The sequence below is a fragment of the Betta splendens genome, chromosome 1, assembly GCF_900634795.4.
Source record: "Betta splendens chromosome 1, fBetSpl5.4, whole genome shotgun sequence".
Classification (NCBI taxonomy): Eukaryota; Metazoa; Chordata; class Actinopteri; order Anabantiformes; family Osphronemidae; genus Betta; species Betta splendens.
The window spans coordinates 13488913-13515843 of record NC_040881.3 but is presented as its reverse complement, the minus strand read 5'-3'; the positions used below and the strand labels follow the sequence as shown (position 1 = coordinate 13515843).

The 26931-nt window shown below is 41.4% G+C and overlaps 3 protein-coding genes across 6 annotated transcripts in view; 2 read left to right on the top strand and 1 right to left on the bottom strand.

Moving 5' to 3' along the window:
* Positions 1-1097: 1097 nt before the first annotated feature.
* Positions 1098-18714, bottom strand: vwa11 (von Willebrand factor A domain containing 11). 3 transcript variants are annotated; one of them, XM_029153298.2, is made up of 19 exons: positions 18576-18714; positions 10888-10979; positions 6974-7161; positions 6583-6719; positions 6357-6501; positions 6099-6192; positions 5568-5696; positions 5143-5329; positions 4875-5044; positions 4598-4710; positions 4398-4514; positions 4139-4309; positions 3894-4026; positions 3638-3790; positions 3463-3555; positions 2962-3233; positions 2744-2877; positions 2422-2581; positions 1098-2328 (listed from the first exon to the last, which is right to left on the bottom strand). In XM_029153298.2, the coding sequence occupies exons 3-19, from the start codon at positions 7154-7156 to the stop codon at positions 1942-1944; spliced, it is 2778 nt and encodes a 925-aa protein (XP_029009131.1). In that variant the 5' UTR covers positions 7157-7161; positions 10888-10979; positions 18576-18714; the 3' UTR covers positions 1098-1941. The 3 variants fall into 3 exon arrangements, with proteins under 3 accessions (XP_029009131.1, XP_029009139.1, XP_029009147.1); XM_029153306.3 differs by lacking the exon at positions 10888-10979 and having other exon boundaries at positions 18576-18645; XM_029153314.3 differs by lacking the exons at positions 10888-10979; positions 18576-18714 and adding an exon at positions 7629-9023.
* On the top strand, positions 12136-17027 carry LOC114857145 (prostaglandin D2 receptor 2). 2 transcript variants are annotated; one of them, XM_029153326.2, is made up of 2 exons: positions 12136-12956; positions 15148-17027. In XM_029153326.2, exon 2 carries the CDS (start codon positions 15155-15157, stop codon positions 16544-16546), a length of 1392 nt encoding a protein of 463 aa, XP_029009159.1. In that variant the 5' UTR covers positions 12136-12956; positions 15148-15154; the 3' UTR covers positions 16547-17027. The 2 variants fall into 2 exon arrangements, with proteins under 2 accessions (XP_029009159.1, XP_040927477.1); XM_041071543.2 differs by having other exon boundaries at positions 12889-14684.
* A 1457-nt stretch (positions 18715-20171) lies between the features above and the next one.
* Positions 20172-26931, top strand: part of cabp2a (calcium binding protein 2a) — a 16268-nt gene continuing 9508 nt past the window's right edge. The window contains exons 1-2 of the mRNA XM_029162705.3: positions 20172-20412; positions 20733-20915. Of these exons, the coding sequence (XP_029018538.1) occupies positions 20356-20412; positions 20733-20915 (240 nt within the window). The 5' untranslated portion in view covers positions 20172-20355. The remainder of the gene's footprint in view (positions 20413-20732; positions 20916-26931) is intronic.

The window sequence follows — 26931 nt, the reverse complement described above, 5'->3', positions numbered from 1 at the left end:
TTGAGTGTCCTACTACAAGGTTAGTAAGGCTGTAGCTTAACATTATTCACCCAAAGGGTGAGGCAGACGTTGGTGCATGAACAATGCCACTTGTGGAAGCCAGGGTGATGTGAGGGGCTCGGCCACTACGCCCATCCAGCAAGCAGAGGAAAGAATCCTAGCAGCCAGGGAGCCCACACACCTTCAGTTCCAGGAGGGCAGGTTTTGCGACCCAAGAGCCCCACACAGAGCCCCCCAGGCAGAGCTGCAGCAGCCACAGAGACAGCACCCGAGGTCAGAGTGGGCCACTGTGAGTCCGCAGCTCCTCCCGAGCCCCGACCAACCCCCCCAACCCGGGGGAGGCAGAGGGCAGCAGAAAATGTACCCCAGAACCCTGCAACCCAGCTTGGACATGAGTGTGTGGAACTAAAGTGCACTGAAAGTGGGTGACACCTCCAGGAGCACGACCGCTGGCTGACGGTGTGTCCCCCGGACAGTGCCCCCCCTCGCCCTAGATGTCTTTTTGCAGTTAAAACTGGGTGGTGATCTCCCCACCAGGGCCAGTGGGCAAGGCCACAACTGGCCTCAGCCCCAGGCCCCAGTGAAAGAGCCCACCCCCGGCCATAAATGTTTGTGTATGTGGCTAAGTATGAGGAACTTTGGGAGATAGCCAATTCTCCGAGGGGTCCAGCAGACATAGCCATCAATGGGAGGGCTCCGTCTACTGGCCCCCCCGGAAGGAGCCTCCAGATTCCTGGACAAGTGTGTATGACTAATGCAATTAAAACTGCAGAGCATCCCACTTAGGAGGGACGGAACCACTTCCCGGTAGCCCTGGTCCCTCCAACAGCAGGACGCCCCTCACAGACCTAAGTGCATGAATGTGGAGAGATGTAGTTGGGAAGCAAGGCACAGGGGTTTGCAGAGCCAGGTTCCAGACTAGCTCTCCTACCCATCCCACCGCCCCCCACAACCCCCAGCCAGGAAGAGACAGCCGAGACCCAGGGACTGCAGTACTACCCGCCGAGGCACCACACGCAGCACAGCCAGAGCCATCCTGATGTGATGTTGCATTTCTTCAAGTGCTTGTGTGAGGAAAATGAGCATCAAACACTTGATAAAGTTATTAGTACTTTATTAAAATATAAAATGTATCAACATAGGTTTCTTATGAGTTATCCATTCAAACATAATCTTTGAAAAAACAAAACTGTGTAACTTAAATGCAAAATGAATTCAGCGCTTACTTTTACGATCGTATTCTAGTAAATTAGGACCCCGTGTCCTAATGATTTTCTGGATGTTTTTGTCAAAAGACACAGAAAAAGGCAGATAAGGCTTAATACATTTTATTGAGTCCAAGGCAGAGACTCTGCAGTCATAAAAAAATCACAAAAATTGATGAAATGTTTGGGATCGTGTTTGTTTCTTTTGTGTAAAGGACAAAGCCACAACTTGTTGCCTATTTCCTGAAAGCCCTAACCAACCTATGAGCTACTAGCTCATATTGATCAGTTCGTCTTCAATAATTCAAACACTACATTTTCTGAAATAAACTGACGTTAAAAAAAAGTAAAAAAAATAACCGTTATCTCCGTTGGAAATTCCTAATGATTTAGGAAAATGTTGAGCATTGTGTTTCCATATCATTTATATTATCATTATCAGAAAGTCATTACCTCTTACCACAGCAGCAATCTCACTAACCACCTCTAAAACTAGCATCTCAACAGTTGATTATGTTCACATTTAGTACATAAAAGATAATTTATTTTTTCATTCATTCATTCATTCCAAGAAAAATTAAGCTTAGTTAAAAACCCTTTTTATTTTTTTCCCTACCTCACCTCAAAAAAAAGCATTTTGCTATGGTGCTTAAAAAAATTCAGTGTGTGTGCGTGCTTATAGCAGAGCATTCGAGTGTAAGAAAATAGTTATAGTTAATAGTTAGCAGAGTGTTCACTAACAGAGCATCCAAAGTTGCATCCAGTGTAAGCACAGGCACAGCATTATTGGCAGTGACAGGCCCAAGGCAGGAGAGCCGCCCGAAGGAACAATTGAATGGTAGCACTTCCCCACATTACCAACTATATCTAAAGCAACAATTTCAGCAATCTGCGAGCAGCAGGAGGCGTTGTAGCTCAGGTAGACGTCGGGCGCAGGTAGAGAGCTGAATGAGAGGGTTCCATTGCCTTGAAACAAGGAAACGCGCTCTATCCCTGTTCCGTTTCCATCGGTGATGTTGGCTGTAAACTGCCACTGGAAGCCTTTACAATTAGACAGAACCTTAGGGCAATTGCTAGCCATCACGGTGCCCATTTTGCACACAGGCTGGACGAAGTCTGTAATCTGGGGAGGACATAAATAAACAAGAGGAATAAGAGCAAATGTACAAACCTTTTAAATATTTCAATTAATCTGTTTCACTTGACTATGTTTTACCTTGGTTACAACAGACAGTTTTAGAACAGCAAAATTGGAGTCGACGCCAGTGGCAGACTTGGCGTCCAGTGTCAGTGTGACGTCAGTTCCTGAGGGTGTGGTGGCAGGAGGTGTAATTGTTATGTTATCTTTAGAATATTGTCCTGTTGTCAACATGAGGCTGTCATAAGGAAACAGACAAACACACTATTAGAAGTGAACCACCTCCACGTTTTCACGCAGCATGAGACTTTTGACTCCATTAAGCAAAGTCATATCACAAAAAAACGAAGTCACTCTCTGGTCCAACAAACAACAACTACCTTTAGCTGCTTCCTCTCACCTGCTGGGAAATAACATGGGAAAGTTTCTGTCATTCCTGGCGCTAATGGAGAACTGACCACCAGGGCCCTCGGTCATTACGCTGAAGGGGAAGCTGAACTGTTTGCCTGGCTCCACACTGCTGACCACCACAGCCTGGAACAAAATGGAACAGAAAGAAAAACAATGTCATGAAAGTTGAAATGTTTAGTGAGTGAATCAGATTTAAAGGACACAGACCTTGATGTTGACTTTGGAGACGGCCACCTGAGTGGTAGACTGCCTCTGAAACTCACTGTTGGACACTTGGTCTGTTCCTTTCAGAGCGACCACAAACTCCCCCACAGGGACTGTATCAACAGTCACCAAGATGTCGCCGTTGCTAATCTCACTGATGATACCTTCAGCTGCAGGTTCAGAGCTGAACACTTGTACAAGGGAAATCTCTTTGACATTCAGCGAGGATGGGCCCTTCCTACCCATCACAGAGACAAGCAGGTTGGCTGGCCTGCCTTGGAACATAATAAAAATGACATTACAAATCTAGTCATAAGTGCTTTAGATGCTTTTAATGATACCTCTGGTTGTAGTTTTCTTTCTTTTGTCTTTTACTTGACTCACCGTACTGTAACTTAGATTTCCTCACCAAATGATGTTTTATTGACAGTGACTTTTTTAGACCATTTTATGACCACAGGTCATTTATTTGTGTTTTACTGCACTGACTAAACAACAACGTACCTGTTTGTGGACGACCCGTGAGGACCACATAGCCTGGATGAGCTCCTTCAAACCTTTCCACAAAGTTATAGATAAAGGTAATAGTACTCTGACCTGAAACCATTGACAGATTGACATTAATCACACAATACATACATTTATGAAGCATGTAATTAACAAATATAGAATATCTTACCAGTGACTTTGAGTGTGTATGGCTGATTGGTGTTAATGTTCATCTGCCATGTTCCTGTCTGCTTGTCAGCATTGATACGGATTCTCCTCAAGTTGCCTACTGTCTGAATTGTGCCCAGATTACCGTTGGCCTCACTGTCTTTCTGGCTGAGACCTGCAATTGTTTAGCATGCATCAGTAGTCGTACAGTTCGTAAAACAGTGACAGCTGGGCTTAAACACTCGAGAGACCGCTGGTGCCAACACCATGGGAACTACCTGCAGGGTTGGTCAGGGTGAAAGTCATGGATGTCCCTGTGATATAGATGGTGATGTTTTGAAGAGATTCATCCAACATAAAGGAAAAGGTCTCTGGTTTCCCATTGTTCCTTGCTTGCTGAAGAACTGTCACCTAAGGAAAAGACCAAGAGGAGCTAAAGGCACCTATTGTTTCAGGTCCCACCACTAAAGGACTGGAGCTCACTTTACTGTGGATACTCTTATTCAGATTTGACAATCCTTACCAGAGCTGAGGTGGAGGTGTCAAGGATGATGTCTGTGGCCTGAGGCAGCTGATTCTTGGCTACTTGGATAATCTGACCTCCAGAGGCCAAAGCCATTTCCTTGTAAGGATCTGTAGAACTTGAAACGGAACGTCGGCGTCTTCTGAAAACCGCAGTTAGGAAAAATGACACCTGTGGAGGAGGAGCAGCCTCTTGCATTAAATTCAGCTACATAAACTGAGGTAATATTGTGCATGAGGGGGCACATGTTTGTATTCACCGTTGACTTGGTGCTCTGTATGAGAGCGATGATTGTGTCCTTCAGGTTAATGTCTTTGGCTGGAGCATCAGTGAACACATAGATCTGGGAGGATGCTGGGGCACCAGTGAGAGCAATCTGGGAATAAAACACAGTTAAAACAAACTGACAGCTGTGACCAACCATCATCTCGGGGTATTTAAAGGCAGTCTTCTCAGTACCTGGAGTCCAGAGAGGCACATCTCAGGGATATCATCACCTCCGGCTGCTGTCAGCTTAGCAATTTCTTGCTTCATTTTATCAGGGTCTGTTGTCCGTATCATAGGCCCAAATTCTACATAAGGATCACAGAAAAAAAGTCAAACCTTCTATCATAACCTGTGTTTTTTTAGAAATCCGCCTTTACAGTAATTGTATATAAATATTAACAAAAATAAATTACTATACCAACACAGCTCTACAACGTGAATGCGACCAATAGTGCAGGTGACATCATACCAGGGTCATTGAAGGGCACCAGTATGTACTCGGACGGCTCATCCTGTGTTCCTTTCTTGGTGTCAATGATTTCATAAACAACTTCCCTGGCTTGGTTAATATCGTCTGACATGCTGCCAGTGGTGTCAATAACAAAACACAAGACGGCCGATCGGGCGATCCCCAACATTCTGTGAAAAGGAATTACTGTTTGTAAATGATGGAAGTTTGAAAATATTTTGACTAATTTCTGTACAATAAATATGTTTCTTATTTTTATTCAGCTTACCTAAGAAAGTCATTGTCCCCTGCAGCTAAGCGGATGTCCTGCAGCAGCTGAAGGCTGGCCTCCGTGGCTGCTTTCACAGCAGTATCATGCAGAACCATGTTGTCTTGGTTACGCCGGTCTTTGTTGATGCCACCGCGCGGAACTGACGAGCTGGTTAGGTCAGAGTCACCTCCATGACTACATTTACCTAGAACAGGGCAGAAGGGATATTATTCAATAGAAGCCCTTTAAACAATGTTTTAGCTAAAAAGAAAGTCCCTTCTAAGAGTACGAGAATGTGTCACTGAAGCCATTTAGATCCATTAAAAAGAAATAAGGGAATTTAGGAAAAATATACAGTATATTTGCTTTCTTGCAGTTAGTGTGTGTGTTTGAAAAAGCACAAATGTACTTGAATATAAGTAGAAGTTAACATTGCCTTGTACCTTTAGGCTTGACATCAGTGAGAATTCCCATATAACCTGACGTTAGTTTTTTCTCTTGCAGGATGTTGGAGAGGATTGGATTGCGGCATGACCCAGTTCCACAGTCTTTGCAGGTGGCAGTGTTTAGATCTACTCGAACACAAGGGACAGATTATTCTGCATACTGTAGTGTTTGATTATTACAGTGTAATAAACAGCACACACCCATATAGATTGGCTTGGATTATTCCACTATACATCACAGTCTGTTCCCAGCAATAAAGAATGGCTGTCTGATTTCTGATTGTGCTTGTTCATGGTGAAATAATAAAAAAAATAAATTACTTCAACAACTTCAAATTCTGCAGCTAATTCTACAGTTTTGGTTTGTTATATTTGCAACAGTGATGGACAACTTCACAACTAGGGCAAACACAGACACAAGCCAATAATGTATAACTCAGTGCATTAATTACTTCATGACATTTTACTCATTTTTATCAAGACATGGAAACAGTCAGTAGGCAGCAACATTAGCTTTTCTACACTCACCTGCCAAGTTATCCAGAGGCAGATCTGGGCGTATGAGGTTCATATATGGTTCTGTGAATCCAAGCTCCACCCAGTTACTGTGACTGTAAAAGTCCTGACAATGCATAGAAACACATTACGCACACAGATCGTTGTAAATAACATTTAAATCAATAGCCCCCAAAAAAATACACATATGGTTTTGAATATCACTGCTCTGCCCGTTGAGGCATTCTCCAGCCACAACTTTAGCTTCTTTAGACCAAGCTGCCCTCTCACCTGTAAGGTATGAAGAATTCTGCCCAGTGTTTCCCTGGCAGCGTGGAAATTCTCTGCACGAATACTTGCTTTAATGGCGACCATGCCCTGTATGATCAGTCTACGTCCCTGCAGGAATTCCTCAGAGTTGAAGTGATGGGCAGCACTGGCAGGATCCACACATAAACACTTTAAGTATTCTACAGCATCCAATAATGGCAGGGGTTGTTTTTAGGTTTTGTCCCACCTGCTGGCCAAGTCACGGTCGACCAGGCCATTCTGGTTGTAGATTTCCTGAAGAGCAGCGTGGAACTTGGCAGCAGACACTTGTCCTTTTGCTGTGGGTCCTAGACAGGCCTGGACCAGCTCATCAGCAGAATTACCCTGGAGGTAGATAAAGTAATAAGAACTGGGATCGCCACAAACAGTACAACTAGTACTGAGAGAGAGTCTGGTACTGACCCCGATAAACCACCTAATCACACAGCATTTGTCCAGTGCACATGTACTGTACAGTATATTGTTATCTTTTTGGTGGTTAATGTTTTTAGATCACCCTAAATAACGCACTTATGTGCAAACACGGTCCGACAAGCTTTTGTGTTTCCACTGAATTCCATTCTTATCTTATCTCCTACCGTGGGTTTAAACTCCTGGCCAGTTGCCTCCACCACTGCCCGACAAGATTCTCTCACTTTTTCCAATAAAGCTGTTTCTGTGATGCTGACATGAGTGGATAATCCACTCCCGATGGGTACAAAGGCGGCCGTGGGACCTGACATGGCCAAAGCCATCAGGGCTATGACCAGTGTTGACATCATGCAATCTGGAGAAAAAAAGTTATTATTATTATTATTAATAAATTATTTATCATTTATTATTTAGTTTTTTGGGAAATAACGTGAAGGGGCTGTTTTGTTTTCAGTGTATTATAATGATGAAGAATTTCTTTGGAAGAATTACTGAAAAAGAACACACATTATAAGCAAACAAATCATTTGTAAAAGCCTGAAAGTGAAAGTAAACCAGTGCCTGGGTAAAACATAACAGTACACAACACTACTCGCTAAAGTTGCACCAAGGACTGAATTAAACAGGGTTAAAACTTTTAGGAATACTGGCAACAAAGACAAACTGAAAAGATAAAATGCAAATCTGGAAAAAGTTCATTTATGTTCAATTTCAAAAAATGCGACTTCAAAGACAATGAAATGTGTGGAACAAATGTGACAAAATACACTTTGGCATTTATAATTTACTCAGTGACGTGTCAAACTAGTGAGTGTAAAATACCTTGATGCTGCTCAGCTGTGGTGACTCCACTAATTCTCAGACAAGCGTAAGTACCCTTCTACAGCTCTACAGTAAAGTATATATAGTATAGTGGTGGGTGGAGACATGTTGCACCACTGATTCCTTTGCAGGGCAGGGTGTGTGTCACCGCTGCCGGGTCATTTCCAGTCATACAACACAGATTAAAATAAAAAAAAATCAGCACAGAGATCTCAGACAGACGGTAGAGTTTAAAGGTTTAATACAGTTTTCGTTATAACAGTCGGTCCAGGTCATACGCAAAGGATTCTCGGATTTCGGCACAATGGGAGCAGGCCGAGTCAGATCCACGGGCAGGCAAGGGTTCGATAACAGGGTTGGCATATTACAGTACCGGTAAGGAGCAGGCTAACTCGGGGTCAGGTCGGTATTACAAGACCTTTCCAGGCGACGGTACCATTCAGGAGTAACCGGGAATCGAGAGTCAAGAATACGGAACAGGTTCGAGAAACAAACAGGCAGGACGATGACGCGCTGGAATGTGATGACGAGCATACGGCGATCTGGCAAGGGGCTATGGGAACTGGTGGTGGTTAAATACACAGGTGAGTGATTACTGATTCTAGACAGGTGTGCGTAATGAGACCGGGACGTGGAACGGGGCGAACCAGATGCGTAACTGAAAACCGGAAGTGAAGCGGGAACTGCTGTGGCGTGACGCGAAAGGGAAGTGCTTACAAAATAAAACTGGAAACTGGAAGCAAAACACGGGTGACAAACTAAGTCCTTTCAAAACAAAAGCGGAAACTAACCTGATGAACAGAAACCGGAAGAGTTACAAAATAAAACTGAAAACAGAACCGGAGCCACCCTACACGTGACAAATCTCTGAAACTACTGACACATTTCAGTTTCACAATGAAGAACAGAACATATTTACTTCAACTCAGAAATAACACATCTCACAATATTTATAAAAAACTAGAAAAAGTAATTTCTTGAGAAATTACGTGTGAGCCTGATCTGCTGCCACAACAATTAATGGATTAAAACGATAACGCGGTTAAAATGATGGCGATTAAAAAGATGATGATTAAAAAGATGACTAAGATAAAACAATGACAAGATTAAAAACATGATAATGGTTAAAAAGTTGACCGAAAGTCTATCATCGACCTCTGGCCTTATGTTCGAACATGGTGGTTGTTATGGCCAAACTGTGCTTAGCACAGAAGTCGCAAGGAAGCAACCCTCTCCAACACATGGCGGCTAAACTGGGGAGCTATGAGCAAGCCCACACCAACCCGCCGCCTCTCACCGCAGGCAACTCCAGAGTCGAAGAGGGTTTAGCCCCTCTCAAGAAGTTGGGTTCCAGAGCCCAGGCTGTGTGTGGAGGTTAGCCCGACTATTTCTAGCCAGTACCACTCAACCCCCTGCATAAGCTCAGCCCCCCCCCAGTGACATAACATTCCATGTCCCTATAGCCAGATTGGTTAACCAGGGGTTGGGTCGCCAAGGCTCCCGCCTTCGACTGCTGCCCAATCCACTATGCCCTGGCCCCCTAAAGCTCCTCCTGCCCCAACCCTGGGCCTGGCTCCAGGGTGGGGTTCCGGCTGCACCATACGGTGCGAGGTCTCGGTCCTTGCTGGTTCTCCTTTCATAGGGGGGTTTGTGAACCGCTCTTAGTCTGGCCTGTCGCCTAGGACCTGTTTGCCTTGGGAGACCCTACCAGGGGCATTTAGCCCCCAACAACATAGCTCCCGGGGTCATTCAAATACATAAATTTATATAATAATGTGATTGCATAAACATGACTCAGACAGGAATCAAACCCAAATCCCCCACTCCAGAGTCAAGAACTTAAGCCATTGAGCTACAGGATAGAAAAGCTGAAAAACTACATAGCTGAAGAGCTTCCTTCAGATGGAAAGAAATTCTTAGTAATTTAGATATAAGATATTTATTTAAATAAAAGAAAACTTGAATGTTGCAACAGTCAAAAAGGTGTAAACCTAAAACAAATGTGAATATAATCTAATATATAATATAATTTAATACAGAACCAGGCATCAATCATTGCAATGGTCACTCCTTCTCACACCACTTCCTGTTAGGGTGCCAGAAATACTTACTTTTAATACTACAATACAAGTATGGCTAAATATGCCTACATAAAAAAGATCAAGTAGTTTAAAAAGCTGAATGTGTACCCCTGCTCTGATCAGGAATGGACAGTGTAGACATGTTTGACCTGTCAATCAAAGTGTTACTGAGCTCAATCACTTATTTACTGCAGCTGTGCCATTGTCATGGAGACAGTGCTCCAAAGGCAGGAAACTCCACAAATCAACTCAGTCAGTTGTACTGAAGGTGATTTCCACCCCTGCTTATCAGGCTTTTTATAGGAAAACCATAAAGGTTATCACAAAAATAACACAGGGTGGGTTCCTTAAAAAGCTGAACATTTTGATATTGGAATGGTTTCTGTAGCTAAAAGGATGCGGGAGTAGGTAAGTGCGGGAAACGTACAGAAGAACTATAATAATAATAATAATAAAGATTACAACAACAATACAGTGAATCACTGTATTATTATAAAGAGCGAAAATAACAATAGTGGGAGAGCTGGGAACAGCTCTCCAACTATTGTTATCTAATTAAACCTGTCCTCTGCAGGATGTGTTGTGCGTGTGTTTTTACTTCTTGATAAGGTAAAACAAGTGTGGGCCAAGTTGGAAAATAATCTGATGTGTTTTCCCAATTTATCATTTCAGACTTGGCTAGACCTGTCTATATAAAGAATGCAGGTCATCAGTATCTCTGTACTGATGAGCTATAATCATTTTACACAAGTCAGCTGATAAGGGGTCAGTGCTATAATTGTAATTAGGTATGAACATTCTGGATATGAATTAGAATTCAAAATGAGAAATCTGATTGGGTTTAAACAAAGCTTACCAGGAAGCTCAGATTTCCAGATATAATAAATAACAGGGAGGAAGGATGGCAAACAGCATGGGTTGTAAATGCACTGATAAGGCAAACGAATGAATGTGAAGGAATCTGAGGTTCAAACGTGGGAGTGGCACACATGAATGCAGATTACACCTAATGTTACATGACTGTGTCTATGGATTTTTTCTCTGTCATCATGAGCCAGACACTAATGTTAATCAGAAGGGCTGTCTGTCACGTCTGTCTAACAAAAAAACAAGTTGCACTGCTGCAGCATTAGCCTAATTATGTCCAAGGGAAACATCCCTAACATAATCGCACTTACTTGTGGAAAAATGCTGTGTCCCGATCACGTTTTTCTGATTCCAGACCTTTTTTTCTGCTCACCCACTGCTTCCCACACACGCCCAATGTTCTCTGGAAAAAGGAGGAGGAAGTAAAAAAAAGTTGTTGTTTTTTTATTTTTTTCAAGTAAACAACGCTCGGGACAGATGCTACGTCTCCTTAAGAACATCCTGTTTGCGGACAACGCTAAACATTATGATAAATCAGAATTTTCAGTTGACAGACCAGCAACGAGTTAAACAATGTCAGTTTCCTACATTTGTCAGTCAAGTGAACGTTTTGTTCCCGTGGGGTTTCTTGTCACTGGTCTAGTTACAGTGGAAAGCAGCCCCTAAAAAGACAGGGCTGCAACACTGAGAGGTCGGAGAGATCACGTGATCCATGTAGTTTCCCTAAAAAATATGAGTTCTACTGTTGTTTTCTCAGCCTTCTTCTCAAGACAATTTTACAGAGACTTTATATATGTTAGGTAACAGTTACTGTAACTACCTTTATGTCTTATCTGTTAACTTCCACCAATAAACACTCAACATCTGAACCACTTATCCTCCTAAGGTCGCAGGGTGCTTGAGCCCATCCCAGCTGTCATTTGACTAATGGCAAGTTAAACATGAATCTGGATTTTGCAATAAATATTCACTGGAGAGGTTTTGCAATGCAATAATAAAAACTATAATTATACATAATATAATTAAACTTTGTCCTGTGGTTTGTGCAAAATACAGATAGGAAACAACAACAAACAAACAATAATATGTAAATGGCCTGATAAGATTTAAAAGAATTAGGCCTACTGATGCAGTCAGGGAAGGTGAGCTACTGTGACTAACTGACTAAGGGAACACAACTTGATTAGAAACTTCAAACATTGTTGAAATAATAATAAAGATTGAAGTGCAAAGTCCAACTTTTATCAAAGTTCCAACAACTAATATTGAAGCTGCTAAACAGCAATTTGTAGCAATAGGATACGATCAATTTATTGCCCCACAAAAGGGAGATTTCAATGAAAAAGAAAAATACACCATCATACAAGCAACTACACTGTGGCTAATCATTCATTAGCCAGTCATTAGTTAGCTCAAACTGTTGATAGTAGTCATCGTAGCTGAGAATCAGTGTATACAGCAGTCGACAAGGCTGTATCACAGGTCAAGAAAGGGACAACAGAACAGTCTGATGCAGCCAGGTGACAGAACCAGGTGGTTTGTTGCATTCTGTTTTGGGAAAAACTCTAAAGGATTTTCACTTACAACTTGGGAGAAAACCTTATAAAATACTGGAATAGATGGAATCCTTGCTCCACTATTCACTGATGTTGTGCCCAAATGTCAGCAAAAATAAATAATCGGCCTTAAGTATTCACCACCACCAGGGGGCGACAGAGACGGCTTGAAATTCTGCAGACTACAGACTACTTAAGATAGATGTAATGAACTGTTAATTCAACAATGAATGACAGTATGTGTTGTTGTTTTAGTTAAACTCATATTTGTTCTGACAGTTTTTGCCAATGCAGAGTTTCATCATGGGGCACTACAGGACAGTAAATCATCAGAGAATTCAGAGAAGTATCAGAGAAACTTGTTCACACAAGCTCAGCTTTGACTTAAGGTAACTAGTCATTTGTGTCAAACAAAGACATAATACATAGTATATTGTGTTGTAACAAGTCTATAACTTTACTCTATTTTTCCTTTGTCACTCATCAACTTCCTGTCTGTTTGAATCAGAACTCTAGTGAAATTTGTGTCTTTGTCATCACACATTAGTTAGAAACCCAATCTGCATATGGGGCGGAGCAAATCAAAAGCAGGTATGCAGTGTGTGTGTGTGTGTGTGTGTGTGTGTGTGTGTGTGTGTGTGTGTGTGTGTGTGTGTGTGTGTGTGTGTGTGTGTGTGTGTGTGTGTGTGTGTGTGTGCGATAGGGATTCAGCGGGTGTCAGCTGCAGAGCTGTAGAAAGTGATAGAACAGGAGGGATGAGTGTCGTTGGCAGTAATACAAAGAGGAAGACAGGACAAGACGACTTTCATGAGTTAAACCAAAAGGTGAGTGTTAACTTTTAAATCAAATCCATTTACAGTCTCATCAACGACCGAATACAGCAGGACGCTCTCAGCTGTCAGTGAACAATCATTCCATGTGTTACGTCTCTCATTATTCTATACTACCATTAAGCTAGGCAGCCTGTATTCACTGTTATTTCTGTTATTTCAGACTTAGTTGCTCCGTGCTGTCTTAATATGCCCGCGCGTGTAGGCATAGATTTTGATTTGTTACATTTCATTCAGTTGTTTAGTCATCTTTGTTTTATAAGGTAGTAAGACATCTTGAAACATACATTATGTCTGTTATTTCTGTTATCAGCTTGGATTTGAGGGATTTGTTTGTTTTGAGAGTGTAAAATTTTAGGATTAAAATTTCTGTCAGAAAAGAGGGTGCAGAATAGACTGGTGCCTTCATGATAGTATTTCTTGCTAAACATTTCTACAGATGTATTGATTCTGTTTTATTGTGAATGTAGAGACTATGTTATGTTCAATGTTTTGTACAGTGTCTACATTGTACAGTTATTTCCACCCTTAAACAATAATTTGACATGCTGCTTCAGGTCATTTTGGGTGAGATGAAAAACTTACTTACTAACTACTAACTATTTTTTTTAAACAAAGTATTATTCGTAGATAAGAATATTTATTCAGGCTAAAACATTCACTGGTTTCTGACAGTATACAGTAGAACCAACATACAAAGAGGAAACATCAGCATTATGTCATGGATTCTTTTAGTCACGTCTCTGTATTCATGTTGAAACATGGAAATTGTATCATCTAGTCTGTGGGTAGTAGGGGATGTTGCCATTGATTACCTTTTTTGTATTAAGTTCATGTAGGTACACCAACATCATCATTGTCATCGTCCTCTACTGCACAAAATGGCATTTGCAACCTATATACAATCTAAATAAAAAAATAAAATAAAGGTTTTGCGAGAATGTTTATAAATATAAAATAAATGAATAAATAATATAACAGTTGACTTTGTTATGCCCACTGCAGCTGATATATGTTTTCAAACAATAACACCCATGTTATTTGTTGTTTGTCGCTGCTGTTGCAAACTACCAATGCAGGTGGACAGGAATCCTTTGTGCCTTGATAGCTAAGCTAGGCTAAGCTAAGCTAAGCTAGACTAAGCTAACAGATAGTAGAGAAATATTTTTGCCAGCGTTTGAAGCTAATAAAGGTGATGACAATAACTACCAGCTAATATATTAATCCAGTCTATACTCAGCTCATTGGGCAGCTTTTGTATGTTTAAGTTAGCAGTAACAATGTATAGTTCCACTTTAGAGCCAGACTAACACTGATAGACTAACACTGGCATGATGGGATCCTCTAGTGTTCTCACGCATTCCTAGACTGCATTGCTTAACTAAACAAGTGTAATTGCTCAAGAGCTGGTATGTGGCCAGACCACAGTGACAGGCTTTGACATGTCTGTGTCAAGGAGACAAAACATTGTCACTTGGTTTTCCACACAAAAAAGAATAAAATACAAACCTGGCGTTCTCATATTCTAATGTTGTAGTGTGCATTTTATCAGACATGGGTGCGCGTTTGCCAAAATGCTGTATAGAGCAGTTCCACCTGTAGATGCTTCATGTGAAACTCAAAAGGGGTGTTGTTATGTTAATGTGTCTCAGTGGAGCCTAAAGGTCGAGCAGGGTGTGACTGAACAACAAGGCCTGCTCTGCCAGAAACAACAGAGAACAGGTCATTATCTGTAATTATGTCACTTTAATTTTCATAATTATCAACCAAAATACATTTAACAAGTTTTTATGTGCTGTTTCCACGGTAACATAGCATGGTAGCGTCTGATTTGCTCAACAGGGCTGGAGATGATCACAGTGTTTGTTTTGATTTAGCCATAGCATACAGTATGATGAAAGCTACTGTTCATCAGCTGCATGCAGGCAAGAGCTTGTCTAGTGGCAGCAGCACCGGCATCAGACTTTACACTGGACCACACTCCACATATCCCAAACCAGTAAAGCATGTCTGGTCTTTTGTGTCTCTGTTTCAACAGCATCTACCTTTAAAATCTTCAAAATCAACAATTCCATATTTAGCTTGCCGTCAAGCCAACGTAACATATGCAGGTCTCCTCTATTGTGATTTCTGCTTTGATTTATGTCTTCATTCAATCATCCCAATCATACTATTTATTTTTCAGAGTGCCAATGTCAAACTCAACCAGCGAGGACCTGTACTGCCCCCTGCTACAGCGCATGCGGGAGCACAGCCTCAATAACAACAACGAAACCAATGTGGTCGTGGTTTGTCTCCACGGCCTGTTCTCCTGTGTGGGAATCCTGGAGAACGCATTGATCCTATGGGTGGTCGGCTTCCGCCTGCGCCGCCGCACCGTGGCCTCCGTTTGGGTGCTCAACCTGGCCATGTCGGACTTCCTGGCCACGCTGACTCTCCCTTTGTTCACCTTCTACTTTTCCTCCTCCCACAGCTGGCTGCTCGGCAACGCGCTCTGCAAAACAGAGACGTCTATCTTCTTCATGAACATGTTCATGTCGGCTTTCCTGCTGGCAGCCATTTCGCTGGACCGCTTGCTAATGGCGGTCAGACCAGTGTGGAGCCAGAATCACCGGTCGGTGGCCGGAGCGTGGAAGGTGTGCGCGCTGGGTTGGCTATGGGCAGCGATTAACACACTGCCTTACACTGTATTTCGCTCTGTTACTCAGAAACAAGACGGGAAGAATTTATGCTATCATAATTTTGCCTTGATATCATCCTCTCAAGCCACACTGGAGAGAGATTGCAAAGTAAGGCAAGCAGCTACGGCCATATCCAAGTTGCTGCTCGCCTTCCTTGTGCCCTTGGTGGTGATTGCGGCAAGCTACATTCACATAGGATTCAGCCTGAAGAAGAGGGAGAAGAAGCGGAAGCAAAGTACCACCAGGCTAACGGATGCACTGATTGCCTCAAATAGAGATGAGGCACCAGAGACAACAAAAACCCCTACAGCTGCCAAGAAGACCAGATTTTTTCTCAATCCCAAGACCCCTGGTCCTCCTTTGAACTTGTCACCAACTACGTTGTCTCCCACCCCCTCTAATCAGATGAGTCAGGGCCTTCTGTCCCAGAGCTTCACCAGAATGGTGGCGTTTGTCATTGCAGCATTTGCACTGTGCTGGGCTCCCTATCACATCATCTGCATCATTGAAGTGACAGCCCAGTACTGGGACAATCTGCACCTAGTGGAGGTGGGGCTGCCCCTGGCTACAACCATTGCATTCTTGAATCCGGTGTTGAACCCCGTCCTGTACGCCTTCAGCTGCCCACACTTCTGCGTGAGAATACGGCAGAGCCTGGGCGCCGTGTTTGACGGCCTGGTGGAGGAAGGGGGCGGCCTCCTGGCGATGCCCGGCAGGAGCATAAGGGCTCACATACGGCGGAGGAGCAGTCGGGACGTGAGCCTCGGAACGCCGGGGTCACCGAAGGGTTCATATTCACCCCGTCAATCGGACAACAATCAGCCGCCCGTTCCACCGTCTTTGTCATGTGAAGGTCTCAAAAGCCATCACACAGAGAACGACCGAAAAGGAAACCATGATTGAACATGACTAAGGTTGAAGATTTATTTGTCTAACGCTTCCACGAGTTTGACTTTGACCATTTTCAAATATCTCAAAAACCAATGGATGGATTGACATTAAAGTTGGTAGAGATAGATGTTAATTTTCATCACTGGATGAAATCTCCTACTTTAAGGTATCTTGGAGGCTATTGCTATTCCTATTACCAGGATTAATACTAATACACTGACGAACTAAACAGTTCACCTGCTTAAATGTCACCATGTTAACAGCTTGATATCAGTATTCAGCTCAATGCACTGCCACTCATAAGCCAATCGCTGCTTTGTTTTTTCCGCACACAAACAAGCAAATGTCAGTGTGTAGATCTGTAACATTTCAATGGAATAACTTCATTCCCTGCTCTCAAATGTTTGTACACCGCAACTACAGTTTACACAGAAATTGTTTGTCTGATTTGATTTTTATTAGGGACTAAACGCTCAAAATAAACACTCAAACATTTTTTCTGTCATAACATGTTCTCAACTAAGTAAATTGTATGCATTCAAAGATTGGGTTATTTTTAGTTTTTTTTTCAGTATTAGCCTTTTTGAAAAATATGGTTTAGTTTACCTCAAAAGAAACATGAGATCAGATTAAAATCTGAACCTGTAGACGTGATGTTGATGCGATTCACATTCTGACCACCAGGGAGCAATACAGCACTTGTCACAAAATAAATGAAATTGTACTCATGGATTACGCTTTTCAAGTCCTGTAATCCGCTTCCATTTTGATTCTAACCTGATGAGTGCCTGACCACCTCTTTAAGCGATTGGATTTGACCACATCCGATATCCATTTTGATTTACTTTTTTCAACACCGCTGTGCCGGCCGTCTGATACTTTTCCACTCAACGGGACACACCCACGCACAAACACAGGCTGAGGTGTAATGTAGGCCACCGCAGCATGGGATTACCGCTGAGGTAATTGGAGAGAATATTAGAGAGTAAAGGTCCACAATATAAAGACAGAGCAGGATTAGGCCCAACAGCTCAGACTCACACACAAAATCCTCCCCTTTTCTCATATTCATTCAGTTTTAGCATCAGATTATTTCTCTTTTACCCTTCCTCTTGCACTGTCTTTATTTCTGCTGAATTCCCACAGTCTAGTTGCATGAATGGCATGCATTTTTGGCTGTACAGCAATGTCTCCCGTGTGTAATAATTACAGCGCAGGGAGGGAAAGTGAAGAAAGGGGGTGGAATCAGGAAAGATGCTCATCTTGTTTACATTTTATTAACTGCATGTGTCTTTCAGTCATGAGTGTGAATGATTTTTTTATATAACAGAATTTTCAGTGATTGATGTGAAACTATGTCTCCAGCATTCAATCAATCATCTGACCAAGTCTGTAAAATCAATGTTATTATTTTTATTGTTTTAATAATTTTTATAATTTTTTATAATTTTCTTACCATCCCAGAGTCATGAAAGGATAAAACCTAACAACACTATCACTCAGCTCAAAATTCCTAAACGTCAATGGTTTTCTACAGAAAACAAGAAACATGAGTGGAATGATGCAGATGTTTAGATTAGAGGTGGGCGACTGCAGAAAATACAGAAGTAAATGGTACAAAAAAGGGCAGGAGGAAACTGAAAAGGAAAAGGCGGCACAAGGAATGACTGAATGCGAGCCTACTCCATGTGCATGTAAATGCACATGCAGTTTAAAGATGAGTCACACATTACTGATGTGTGGATACTGATAAGTATCCACACATATGAGGATCAATATGCATTTGCACAACTTTTTACTGCAGATCAGGACAGCACAGTCCTTTTTTTACTTGATTTGTACATTATCATACACGTATTATCGTTCACGTATTTCATCATTATTAGACTGAAATCATTTTAGATCACATTAGTAGGAATATAAATCTTTCCATGAAACCCAACTGTCACACCACTGCGAAGAATATGCTGCTGCAGCATCACTAAAAGCTGGAGAAACTACTGAAAGAGCTTGTTGTTCTAAATGTCAGAACTGCACTTACCCTCTGGGCTCAGCGGAAGTGAAAGAGACCGTGTTGGTTTCAAGTTTGTGAAGAATGTGTTGAGAAGTCCTCTGCTGTCAGATTTTAAAGGCGGTCTTGAAGCTGACACACCTTCAAGTATGAAACTTTATTGACAATAGTGAACAAACTTGTGTCATTGCTGGCAGCTTTTTGTTTTGCCAGTTCAGGGAAGAATTCTACTACACATGCTGCAGCATGTGTTTTTTTCTTCCTTACGACTGTGGCTTGTTAAATTTACAGATTTTGAAGGAAGCGTGAGCAACCTTGGACATTTTCCATGTGCATTTACGCTTTCTTCAAGCCACATGCTCAACATGTTTTAATGTAATAAATACAGATGGAAATAAATTGTGATGGTACAGTACACAGGTCAGTGATAAAAGCAAGAATAGGATGAGTGGAGTCAACAGAGAACACATTCAGAAAGCAACATTTGTTACCTTGACATGTAAACATTACAATCACATAGTAACAATGAGGATAATAATAGGACAGAGAGGAGTTCTATTAGGTTTAAGAAGTTGTGTTATGAAGGAAAGGAGAGTGAGGTTACCTGCAGGTCTCCGTTACAGAGACCTAAGCACAGGCCACACAGGCATTGGTCTCTGACCAACGTGTGGCGACGCCCATCATTCTTTAATGAAATTAAAGCCCACACTGCACGTGACATACTTTAGTAACTACTACTAACTTACTACTTGAGTAAATATGGGTAAAATATAAAAGTACTTCCTCAACACTGTCACAAAAATGATACTTCCTTTTGTTAACCCTGGAGCATTACCGCTGAGTGATTCTCACCATTCATCAGTTTGGTCTTTAATCATCTGTCAATGCCTCATTTCTACCCTTTCTGTTACCAAACCCAAACATGTAATAATGAGTGGAGCCAATGAGTTTTTCCCAGAGCTGTGTAATAGGCTTGTTAAGCAACAAAGAAATGGCCCACAAGCACCGACTGATTTCTCAATTAGCAAATGGTCCCATGACAATTGGCAATGAAGAACATGTTACCGTTCACCAGGACAATGATGATTAGAACAGACTAATACTTTTCCAGAGAACTGAAATGAAGGTCAAGATGTGATTTTAGGGTTTGGTTTGAATTAGAGCAAAGGTTAGAGGTCTGCCTTTAGTTGTGATGGTTAGAGTGAGGGGCTAGGGAAGGCATTATGTCAATGGAGGTGCTCACTTCCATGCGTACGTGTGTGTGTAAGATTCATATTGTGAATGTAATATGGGAAGCACTATAAAATGCAAAGGATTGGGGGCAAGCCCATCAGCACTGGAAGAGACTGGATAGGAGATGGAGAGAGCACATAAATACAGGATTACTGTCACATAGCGTCAGGCTAAAAAAAGATACACTACATCTATATAACTGATACTCTTAAACTTGGATTCTGTTCTTGTCAAATGTATGTAAAACGTGCACACATTCCATTCCTTGACTCACAGTGTGTTAACGCGTAGTGATCTTTACAAGGGGTGAAAAAAAGGAAAAGTGCATAGAAACAGACAGATGCTGCGAAGGAGAGCGATTGATGTGCATACAGCAGTAGGGATGAAAAGATACGGGGAGAGAGGAACGCGGGATGAGAGAAGGAGGAGCGACGGCAGTAGGAGAGATGCCTCAGATTATCAACCAGTGTCAGATGCTGCAGAGACAAATACAGAGGAGGCCTGCACATCAGCGTGACTGGAGAGAGAGAGGCCGAGAGAACGAGGACATCTCTGTGCATGTAAGCCGGACTGAGGGATGACTGAGGTGAAAAGCGTATCCATGGAGGCACCAGAGGGCAAGTTAACCAAGAAGGTTAGTGGATGCACCCAAATGTGGCCTGTCCTGCTTCCTCTTACTGTTCCACTCACACTGTCCAAACGGCGTGGAACGTAGATTAAGTTTGTCGTATGTGGCCTGAATCAAGTGAGTTGATTGTGAATTTGATTGCATGTTTTTTTCTAACACTGCCACTTTCTAGGAATATTAGTTCACTAAATTAAATGAAATTCATCTGGCTCTGTCCCATTAATAGCAACCTTTCGATCTGTGCTTTTTTTTATTTAATTCATGTCTTTCATGTGCAACGACCTCATTCCCTTTTGCCACTACTAATGCTTTTTTTTATTCTCCAGGGATCCATCAAGAAAAAAATCGAGTCATTCCGACGGTGGAGTTCAGCCAGCATCAAGCGGCCTCCCAAGCCGAAGGCCAAGAGCCTCAGTCTGTCCTGTCCTGTGGATGACCCTGAAGACATCTGGCTTCCAGAAGGAGACAGGAGAAAGCTGCGGCCCATCGTAGATTCTGTCTTTGGCCAGGTAAGACAATACAAACCTGGAGTGTGGGTGAAAGAGGCTTATGTCACACTATATGCACTCCACTAACCCCATCACAGAAGTTCAGCTCCACAGTTCAACCTCTTTTGTCTGTCATTCGTCGTGATGAGATGTGTTGGTTTTGAAGATGATGAGGGTTTAGTTTCTGTTCCTGTTTTGTCTTGTCCAAATCACATTGACTTGAATGCAGCCAAAAAAAAGAATTCTACAACTTTACACACACAAGATGTTGTTATAGGTCAGTTCAGCTATATCGAGTAAGGGTTTTTATAGGACAAACTGTAATATGTTTGAATGGGTGGGGCATCTGATCACCTTGATGTGATTACTGCAGCTTCTGTTAAGTCATCGATGTTACGGAACTGATTTCAGTCTTTATTAATAATACATCTAATATGTATATGACTTCAGAAATAATAAGACCAGAATTGTTAGACGGTGTTCTTTTTATTTTTACAGTATGGTGAAAAGTCACAAAAGTACGTGGACTCCTGTAGATACACTACACTAGATTACACTAAGCTGCACAAATGTTGTATGTAGGGTACCAGTCCTGTCCTGTCTGAACAGCTGTGTGGAACAATGTCATAAATTACTGCTATTCATGACTAAGACATAGTCATTTAATGGAGCCAAAGTTATATAAAAGGGCAGGATCGAACGTGCAAAGATACCGATCTAATTGATTGGTACTGTATATTTATTTGCATATTATATGTGCACATGCAAATGTGCACAGACAGATTGTGTAACACAAGCCTGACCTTTGCAAAATCTTTATTGTTTTTCTCGTTCAAGCCAAGAGCTTCTAAAGAGACGAACGTGTAATTAGATATCCCGTAATTTCAGTCAGACCTCAGGGGATGTGACTCGCTGGGAATGAGAGAGCTAACTGAGAGAGTCTGACCGCAGGCAGGAGACAACATGCAAATTCAGGCTGAATAAGATAAAATACTAAGTTGTGAAATATAGAAAGAGCAGGACGGGGAAGAACCAAGCAGGGCATTCTTTACTGTAAATGTACAACGAGTCAGAACAGTCTCCTGCGCATCCACTAGCTCAACAAATACACTGGTTTTCCTCCAGGACCATCATGTCACATTGTGCAGTCAGCACTGAGCCGTGACGAGGAGAAAACGATTGTGTTAAAACACACATGTATATACAGTAAATACTACATTAGCAGAGCACAATAATGCAGTGTTTGACCATGCTTTAGAGCGCTCTGTTACATGGCTCAGCATGAAAGGCCGTAGTCTTAAAGCCGCTTTAGTGATAAGCGTTGTTTTGTTTCGTGGCTTATGGTTGATTTAACTGCAAGTCAACTGAAACGATCATTGTTCTCAGCGGTTTGGCCTGGATTTCACTCAGAAGATCATTTCCAGATTTCCCACCAGCAAAAAATGTAGAACTTGGTCCTGTCCCCTCACAGTGTATTTATTCAGGTTACACCATGCACCCTGTTGTTGTACTCCCAACTGAGCTGGTGTTCCTTTTGGTCTTTGCACAGCTAAAACACAAGAAGGAACTAAACGAAAAGGAAATGCCTCAGTGTAACCAGTCACATGTCACACGTTGCATATAAATGTGTTTCGCTGTGCAGACTCCACTATTAAATCGTTCAGTGAATCAAACAGCTGTCATTTGTGCCACATAAGAACGGACAAGCATCAAAGCAACAGGCAGAGCTTAGCAAACAGTCAGTTTGGGCCACATGCTTCAACGTCACTCTGGTCTTTGCTTATAATCATAAGACGATCAAAAGTGCCCTGAAAAGTAAAGGAGGCCCTGCTGTTTATTTATTTTCCGTTCTCATTGTTCGGACGGGTCATCCATACTCTCAGCAACAGCTGGAGAGAAAGGGGAGGGAGGGAGGGAGGGCCGGGATGAGTGCTGGAGGGTGATGGATAACTGAATGTCTTTAAGACATAGCACAGAGATTGACTGAGATGTAAAGAGAGATTAGAGCTTTAACGAGGACAACACTTAAGTCTGAGTCTCATCACTCATCCTACACAACAGCGAGGAAACGTTTGAGGCACAAATGCAAAACACTGTGCTGCGCATCATTTCCATCAAATACAGTCTATAGATGAATTGTGTAAGTGAAAGGTTGCTAATACACACAGTGAACTCTTTGCTAAATCATGTTGTGCAAGTTAAATGAAAAGTTCAAGTTATTTCTCAATAGTGAAGTTTCCTACTGAGAGAAAGAAAAAAGTCTGCACCCCCCTATTTCCTGTTCCTCTTATGTGGCCCTTTTATCATGTGTCACCATTTATATATATGCAATATTCTTTGTGTCACTTGTGCCTTGTCTTACACACTTGACCACAAGACATAAATGTCCCTTTTAACTTCCCTAAGTTACATAACCTTTGCTAATTTCAGTACAATAAGCATATACATTATATTATATAATACACAACACACCACGGACATTATTATTATTATTATTATTATTATTATTATTATTATTATTATTATTATTATTATTATTATTATTATTATTATTACTTTCTGCGTTAATTAAAATGTAATGCCTTATATTGTGCATTAGTTCTTTTTGACTTTGAAAAATTCCAAATGTATTGCAAAATGTGTTTTTGTCATTTGAGCACTGTAGATTACCCACAGTCTTTGTATGCAAAAACCAGTTTCACTCCTCAAGTTTAAACAGGCTGGTTTGAATGATTTTTTTAATCTTGAATCTTTTGTAAGAATTGAGCATTTCAAGTTGTGGTATCATGTTATGACACATGAAGAAACATGCAAATGCTTCCTCCTACACTCTACCTGTATGCGAGACTTTCCTGATCGTGTTGTCACTGAACAGTTATAATGTGTGTTGATACTGTGTTCGACACCACAGTGTTTACTGCAAAACTACAAAAAAGGAATCATGTCATACCACTGTTATACTGTATGTATAGGCGGCATAAATTCACCCGAAGCAATGTTGTAAAAAAACAAGAGCAGCTTTGGTGGACAGATTTAAAAGTGGGTTAGCTGATGGTCCATTACGACTGGGGCCGTTTGAGCGGCAGCAGTTGTGTCCTGTACTCGTGGAGATAAACAACATGCAGTTCCAACCCTTCTGTGACTTGTTGCTATTTTTGTAGAGCATCTTTAATCCACATGACCTCCGGGACCTCGGCAGAAACTGATATCTAACTTTTAGGTCACATGTTAAATGCATAAACAATATCTGAACAGGTGCAAAAGGTATTATCCTCCTTTTTGGAAATGGGCAAGTGGACGAGAGCAGGGGATGTAGAACAACCTAGACAAACAATATGTGGCTGACTCTATGAAATGATGTCAGGTTAACTTGAAAGTCCTCTGCTAATGTAGCATGACCTGTCTTTATATTTGCGATGACGGTGCCCGCTCGTATATATGGCCTGTAGTTTTTAATTCTTTCATTTATTCTTGTTCAGCTTCTCTCTGTGAATAGGCCACGTCATCCTGAGTGTCACTAGTGTTGCTTTAAAGCTGCACTGTTAGAGCATGTTGTTAGCGAATAGCTTCTATATATGCATTTTTAGCAGATGCAGAGGGAGTCTATATTGTTTAATTTTCACAAACTGTGAATCATACATCACACCACATAATACAGTATGTGCTCATCATGTCCCACCATCTCGTGACCTGTGGTCTGAGCTGTTGTGGTGTTTGTCATGAGATTCCATACTGTGGCTGGTTTGTCTCAGTTCACCTCAAAATTGATCCACTTACTTACTTACCGGTTCTTTTGCCAAAGTTAACATTTAATATCGGACATTAGTATTTGAAGCGTGTGGGTACGGCTATAAAAATCAATAAAATCAACCTTTTTATTTGCTTTTTTTGTAAATCACTTAAACAACTTCAGACCTGCCCAAAATTACAAAGCTTTTTGTTTTCTTCAGAATTTTAACCCTTCAAATGCCAGTTTTTCTATGTGAAGTACTGCTTTTTTTAAAATAAAAAAACTCAGTTTATTTTCCATAAACTAAATAGTAGGAGGATGGGGTTTTGGTTGTGATTAGAGTTTTGAATATGCCAAAGATTAAAAACAAAATTGGTTTGATTGCACTAGTATTTTTATGCTGAAGACGAAGGTCTCCAGAGGGAAGTCTTCTCTGCTCACTAATAAAATGAACCACCCAAGCTGTATGTTTGTCTTGGCAGCGAGGTGCATAAACACGTTAAAAGTTGTTCATGTTTTTGCGTACAACAAAGTAAAGAGATAATTTATTTACTCAAGCACCTTCTGAAAGATGCAAACAAAACAACAACAAACAAACAAAGTTTGGGCCCTAAAACAAATTTGTTTGTTTTAGGGCCCAACTTAGTTCTTATCATGATTCCCCTCTATCAATCAGTAATGAGACACCTAGACTGTCTCATAACTCCTCTACTAAAACCCCCTCCTCAGTCTCCACCAAGCACCAAAGATAACAGTTGTAAAACTTGGAATCTGGACTCACTGAAGAGAGAGAAAACTTTCATTCAGACCCAAAAAATTCTAATTCAGACACACCAGAGCCCTTAGGTGTCGTAAAACTGACACTGTTGTATTTAGTAGACACTGTGCTTCTATTTGATGTGACTTTGAATTCTGTACGATGACTTTTCATGAAGTTAAAGGTTTTCATCACATTCAGGATTCATCACATTCCTTGTTGCCTTGCTTAAAAAGCTGAAATAAAGTTGTTGTGTTTTTCTGTTAATTCTGTATGCCATGCATGTATACAGTACGTGTTTTCAGGTAAAGATCCATAGACACGGTAATTGTGGTAAACCTTCCTCATTCCTTTTGATTAATTAGAAAGTCAATTAAGCAACGCAAACGCCTCGTACCCAGCTGATGTTCTTATGTGATCCAGGCCTGCCTCACTAAGCCATAACACACTCGGGCCAAGATCAATCAATACCTCCAAAGAAACAAATTCATTTTGGGGCCCCTGGTAGTCACATGCTGCCATTATAGAACTGGCAATATTACATGAAATTCATGCATCAGCCTACAATGGAAAAGAGGCTGAATCTTGTGAAATACTTTAAAATGTCAAATATCACTTTCTTTAAGATGAAATGCTGACATCCCAGAATGCATGGTTCAATAGTGTGATGGCAGTGAGATTAAAAAACGTGGTTTACATTGAAGTCTATGGGGCATTTTAGGCCACGAAGGCCTCCAGAGGGATTATCTGGCACTGCTTAAAAAATACTAATGCAATCAAACCAATTTTGTTTTTAATCTTTGGCATATCCAAAAACTAGTTTATGGAAAATAAATTTGTTTTTGTGTTTTTTGATTAGAAAAAAGCAGTACTTCACATAGAAAAACTGACATTTGAAGGGTTAAAATTCAGAAGAAAACAACACTCTCTAGACATACATGAGCTTAACCTCAGGAAACCGGATGGAAAGTCCATCAATATCATTTAGACGGTTGTCATTTCAGTTTGCTAAGTCTGCAAAAACACAGGTGGAAAAGAGGAACTGTGTCGGTGCATTTGAGGTTCATGTATCACCAAAGGGACACTTTGTTCTTTATCTAAGTCAGACACTGCCTCACAGGGTAATAAAAAGAACTGGGCCTCCTGCTCACAAAGGAACCCCCCCCCCCCCCCCCCGCTCAGATGCGCTTCCAGCAATTGTAAAAATCAAATGCTTGATCTTATGACCTGTCACTGAAACAAACGCTTAAGAGTATGAGCATAATTAACAATAATCAAATGATATTAAGGCATCAATAACAAAGCTGATCATCATTAATGAATATAAAATTTCCATTACATTCACATAGATGATGTTGCTTATGTAACAGATCATTGGGGGGGGGGGTTCTGTGTGTGCGGCTTTACCCCCCCCAACAAGCAGCATTTATTGTAGTAGGCATACAGCCTGATACTATCTGATGCTATAAAACTGTCCTCACCTCTAGTGAAGGATAGTGTGGATGTTTGCATAGTTTATTTTGTAGGTCATCCCCTGCCTTGTAGAAACA

Bases quoted from the DNA above. Each gene is read 5' to 3' on its own strand.
- vwa11 (XM_029153298.2), bottom strand. From the start codon at position 7,156: ATGATGTCAACACTGGTCATAGCCCTGATGGCTTTGGCCATGTCAGGT. The intron at 3,556-3,637 runs GTAAGATATTCT...CAATGGTTTCAG, and splicing joins ATACACACTCAAAGTCACTG to GTCAGAGTACTATTACCTTT. The intron at 2,878-2,961 runs GTCTGTGTCCTT...ATTTTGTTCCAG, and splicing joins TCTCCAAAGTCAACATCAAG to GCTGTGGTGGTCAGCAGTGT.
- LOC114857145 (XM_029153326.2), top strand. From the start codon at position 15,155: ATGTCAAACTCAACCAGCGAGGACCTGTACTGCCCCCTGCTACAGCGC.